A 6,000-nucleotide genomic window follows, 5' to 3' on the forward strand; every position below is an offset into this window, starting at 1 on the left:
CGTTAAAACAATGGCGTTATATCACTCACATTTATAATAAACAGATAAAATTATTTTATAAACGAATGCGAGCGCCATTAGTGGAACTATGCTGTGTAATAGATAATAAACACTTTTGAAGTCCAATACATTTACAAAGAGAAATAAAATGGAGTTGCCTGTGCTGGATAAATTCTGCTTCGTGTTCAATTTGAGGGCGGGGTGCATTTCTATGGGTATTATTAATTCGGTAAGATTTAGCTCGTATTCCTACTACTTGGATAATCTTGTAGTTCCTACGGTCACGCGTTATAGGTTATTATGTTACTTACAACGACTTTAAAGTATAAAGACTTTCGTGGTTATTCACTAAATGATTAGGTATCACTAGATACAAGTTTCTGACCATGAAATGAATTCTTTTTATTTTCCCGATGAACCGACTGACGGGTCAGCCCGTGGACATGGATCGAGTAGCCGTTCCGAAATCTCAATAAGTGAAACCGTGGTACGAAACCGGTAACTACCGACGAAGTTGTATTTCAATACATTTATTAAAAGTCAGTGTTGATTCCTAAATTTGCTAAAACATAGCGTTATATTTTACAAAATTAAGAAACAGAGATTTTCGTGTCACATTTTTATGAAAATTTAGAAATTGTCTAAATATTTTCTGATGTTTGTACGCGTTTCCGTCACGCAGGTGGCACCTAATTAGTGGTGCAAGTAAGCCTTACTAGCTCTACGTTGACACCACCTAGTCAACTTACCCTATGCTTATTTATTACTAACTCGATATTATATTCCAGCGTGTCTAACTGATGTAGGCGTATTAAAAATAATTTCAATAATTTGTTAACCTATGATTTAATAAAGAGATGTGGATTTTAAGTATAGTCTGTGGTCTGCATGGATCTGTTCCAGCTGCTGACGTTCTTGCTGGCCGTTATCATGATAACCTTCGCTGTGGATATCAAGGACGCGGCGGACTCGAAGGACGGCGAGCCGATGTCATCTGTTGTCTACACCATCGTCGTGCTCATCGTTGTGCTTCTCTTCCTCAAGTTTCTTCTCGACTTTATTTTTGTTTACGCTGTTTACAAGGTACCTACGTGTGCATTTTTACTACAAGGCGAAAACAATGTCTATCAATTAACTACGTCTAAGGCGATTAAACTGTTCTAATATTAGGAAAAACGCGATGAATGATGACGGTGAAATCAAAGCAAAGTGAAATATTTTTTTTATTTCCTACGACTCAGTCTCTAAGTCTAGTTTATCTTTTTTACTAATCGCCAATATTTTTAAAATGAACATTGAATGAGTTCTACTATTCCAGGAAAAATGCGGCATCATGAAAAATTACTGCATTTTTTGGATAGTGTTCATGGTGTTATTCATCATTGGCTTTCTCAAGACTCTGTTCCACATGTCCGCAGGGTACGTCATCGCCGAAATATTGTTCTTGGGTAAGTTCACACAGGTACTTTGTTCAATTTTCAACTATTATTAGGCGTCCTTCGCAAAATACTTTCCATAAATCACGTGAGATAATCTAGTTTAAAAGAAATAGGTTCCAACATTGACCTGAGGGACTACTATAATAGCGTAAAATATTTTTATGTAAGGTTCCTAATGAGGCCATTGTCTTTCTTGCGTCTTATTGTGACATTCGCTAAAACCGCAAGGACCTGATAAAACAAATGAATCTTTCAGCGGAAAACTTCTATTCGATCGTCGTGATCCGGAGCTACCTGATATCGATCAACGAGGATGGCGTGCTATAATCACGTATCGAGTAGTCATTAAAAGTTAATCGGTGTCTGCAGTACTCGTAGAATATGTTTTACGTTTTTGTGATAATTTCTCATCAGAAATACTCCGAATGTTTTAACGGTTAGTTGTTAATTGGACGACTAAGTTTTGCACAACGTATTGCGATTAACCCTAAACATGACGTAAATAGAAATAAAGTAGTAAGACAGTCGACTGTCTCGCTGGTGAGGAAATACGTTTAGAAATACTAAGTAAACCAAAATGACACCCAAATTGTTCGAAGAAATAAATAAATAATGGTCGGATGGTATGTTTGCATAAAAAATTAACTTACCACTCAGAGTTTTTACGTCGACAACTGGACAAAGTTCTCTCCAGGAGAATTGCCACAATGGGCACATTTGAGGCGAGAAATCTTATTAATATAATACAGGGAGAGGCTCTCCCTTTGTGGAATATTGTAATTGGAAAACTTCGGAGTAAGTCTTAATTATGCGTTAGCAATTATTAAACAGTAGTAGGTGTGTGTATCCACATTACAGTGCGTTCTGTTATTAGAGTTGTATGGAGTGGTGTTCAATGCAAAGCATAAAATGTCAGATGAGCAAACAATCCTATTGATGATTGATAACTTTTGTCGGATTTTGAACTGTATTTACTCACAACTTGCAAAACAAAGGGCGCTACGATCTTTGAAGTCATCCATTAGCCGCACAGACGCCCGACGAGAAGTTATGAGGTATTTCGGACCGCACCGAAGTTGATGCACAAATTGCACGAGATCATAAGAAATGAAAAAAGTAATTTGTAGGGTAGAATGACGTCAAAAGGACCAAAGTATTGAAGAGAAAAATGATATGTTTGTGTATGTACGGAACGGAGCGTATCAAAGTTTTGTGTTTAATTATAAATGAAAACGTGCTTTTTCAAAATGGTTACCTATGTATTTGAACCCGCGTTCACGATGTTTTTACAAATCAAAATAAACAGCGATTAATAGGACAACTACTTACCTATGTACGCCACTGTGTTGACGAGATGCAAAAAATAGATACCTACAGTAAAAGCGGACAACAAGGTACACTGTTCTTATAAACACATATATTACTTAGTTACATGTAACAAGTTTTAGTAGGTACGATTTATTTACAAAGAGGTAACCATTTTCGAGCTGCATTTAAAATTATGATTGCTAACGAAAACCGTAATGTGATTTTGTCAAAGCATTTGTTTACAATGTGGTTGTGAAGTTATCGGCTATGGCGGAAACATACAGCCGAAGTAATTCGTTGTTGATTTGTTCATGTTTAATGTTTATTGTCTTCCAAACGTAGAGTTAAGAATCGCTGTTTTTGTTAGAACATTTTGTTGACTATTTGAGAGTTCCATAAGAGAGGCCTGTGTGGACCGCTTCTCATTAGGTGTTTAAAAGTGAAGAGTTTATATAAATCGTATGATGGGTGATATGAGTTTCCCCGCTGTAACAAAACTAAAGACATATTCAAAGAAAATGAAGCTTTTTACCGACAAATTTATTAAATCCGTTATACTAAAAGGCATATCTTTCTACAACAACACGTTTTGTACAGAATTTACAATTTATTACATTTTGTATACAAATAATCGATGTATTTTGTGTGTGTTTATTCAAGTAAAGAGCTTTTATATGTCGCGGACTTACATATCGCATTGCATGGACGTCCGATTCAAGAATATCGTATGCATATGAGTGCGTTTTATGTAAGTAAAACATACCTACTTATTATATTAGTCAAATACAGAACAAGTGCAGGGAAGAAACTGTTTCTTTATAATTATTGCGTATGATAGGTAACAACCTAATTACACTGCCCTTAGAAAAGACCAAAGTTCAGATGTGGGACATGTAAGTGTTGATATTATTGTCCAGGGCAGTACTTAAAATGTAATTTAGCAGATTCTTCCTCTGATCCTAAAATTTTGCAACGAAAAGTGAGTACGAATAGTCAAATCGACCGATATATACAATTGTTTTAATTATTGCGACGTATGCAGGTACACGCGTGTGTCTAGTATTCAATCAGTACCTACCTGCCTGTTATTAATTTTTTTAGTATTGATAATTACCTTGAAAGGTACATACTATTATAGTATTGTCTATTTAAAGGTGGTTTCCCCACTGCCTTTGAATGTACGAATCGCTCCGGGCGGGCGGGCGCCGCCGCGGCGTGCTCGCGCCACGTGTCAGGTTACCTGTCGTAAAGCTACCTCAGATGTTAGTAAATATGTTCAGTTACGTGTTAGGTACTACATATGTATAGATAGTAGGTGAAAGTATATTTATAAATGTGTGTAACTCTACCAGCTTATATAAAACGGGCCACGTGCGTTGCGTATTGTACCTATATTGAATAGATTTGTATTTATGTAAAATGAAATAAGGGCCGAATGTCATGTAGGTAGTAGAACCAAATGTTGACAATAACGTGTCTTTCGCTTTAAATAGTTTTAGACGTATTTATTTACACATTTTCCTGAAAGTAAATAGTTAATTTAATTGTCAAGTGTTAAGCGTAGCAAAGTGTTACTAATATAGTTGCAAAGAAGTAAGTTTTTATAAATTTACAAGTTTTGAAATACATATATATATTTCAAAACTTGTTTTGAATATATATATATTCAAAGGTATAGAATAGAACATATCGTCTGGAATGTAATATTATGAAATCATTCTTAAACCAATGTTAATTAATTTTCACACCGCAGTAAATATTTCCAAAAGTGCTAAGAAGAAAGTCAAAGCACATCTCTCTAAAGGCCATGAGTTATGATTTTCGAGCCTTCATAGTAGCATTATGTGATTGTAAATAAATCCTGGTGTTATACGTAATCTTACTATAATGCACTATGTTATTATTTCTAATAAATACAACATTATTTACAAGCACTGGCTGCATGGCTAGATCTACTTTTTTAAATATGATGAATCAATAGGAACAAAATGTTAACATAAAATATTAAATAACATATAGTTTAATGAGATTATCTTTTAGGTCATTTATTAGGAAATAACAGGAAAACGTCCATGGCCATGTGGTTTAGCCAATGACGAATGCGTCCGATAGAGACCATTGGTTTAGTTTAATTTTGTAAATCTAAACGAGCTTCAACGTGTCCAAAAATCATCGTAATTGACTGTTAAATTAACTATTTACTTTAAAAAGTCTACGTCTAATAGATATGTCATTTTCCTACGAAATATTTACTGTTTACCTGTTATAAATATTTTTCTTATATTCTTTTGGAATATTTACTCTTTCATGTACGGGGTGAAAACACGACATACGAATACGTATGGTAAAAATGCGTTCACAGAATATAAATATTGATAAGATCGAGCTTTACATAGAAAATGAGCAATTTGTAAAAATATTTTGCTGAAATTACACTACCAAAACAAAACCACCCCCATCAGATATAGGTTTATTATGCTTGTGTTTAATTGAAATGACAGCCGTTGTCTTAGACTATTTGACTGTTGCATATGTAACTTGTCAATCATTAATATTGAATGAGTTTTACTGTTTCATTAAATGATTAGATACTGAAATTTCGCCTTCAATATCCGGCGAATATATGTTTACACATTTGAATAAATTATCCAAAATCGAGGTAGCTCCTACTTTGTTTTTAAGGTTTTGAATAGTACCTACATGTTTTGTAAAGGTAATGAGAGGTAGGTCCGTATATCGTTTTGTCCAGTGAAATAGAAAAATATCTTATTTTTATTGTACCACCCCGTACATCACGTTCTATGTTATACCATGTTTGCGATAAATGTACTTGATATATACTTATAGATGTTTGATAGACGTATTTTATATATACCTACCTATGTATATTAATGACTGTGTCGCGAAATAAGCGTATATGATAAAACTATTCTTAAATAACGGACAACTTTCGTAATGTATTCTGTTCGCTATTCCTTGCAGTGTATCGATCACATACCTTTATTTGATATCATTAATAACGAAAAACAATATTTACATTTCCAAATGGTTTTTTATACAGGCTGTTAGCAGGCGAGTTTGCCTTAGAAGACGATCTACCAACGCCTCAATAATAGAGTCGACTAAAAGCAATAAACTTTTGAAATATCACTGTTAGTATCTAAATGTTTGGTGAAAGATTAGTGGAGTGTCCTTCGAATTATTTGTGCTGTAATTGTTAAGGTTTTTCTATGGGCGAATCGTCGCGCACAGC

The 6,000-nt window shown here is 34.4% G+C and overlaps 1 protein-coding gene across 1 annotated transcript; it reads left to right on the plus strand.

The window, feature by feature from the left end:
* Positions 1 to 125: 125 nt before the first annotated feature.
* On the plus strand, positions 126 to 3,408 carry LOC113225605. Its single transcript, XM_026457941.1, has 4 exons — positions 126 to 229; positions 904 to 1,083; positions 1,319 to 1,448; positions 1,696 to 3,408. The coding sequence occupies exons 1-4, from the start codon at positions 149 to 151 to the stop codon at positions 1,764 to 1,766; spliced, it is 462 nt and encodes a 153-aa protein (XP_026313726.1). The 5' UTR covers positions 126 to 148; the 3' UTR covers positions 1,767 to 3,408.
* Positions 3,409 to 6,000: the final 2,592 nt, after the last annotated feature.

This window comes from Hyposmocoma kahamanoa, unplaced genomic scaffold (genome assembly GCF_003589595.1).
Source record: "Hyposmocoma kahamanoa isolate Upper Pololo Valley unplaced genomic scaffold, ASM358959v1 168, whole genome shotgun sequence".
Classification (NCBI taxonomy): Eukaryota; Metazoa; Arthropoda; class Insecta; order Lepidoptera; family Cosmopterigidae; genus Hyposmocoma; species Hyposmocoma kahamanoa.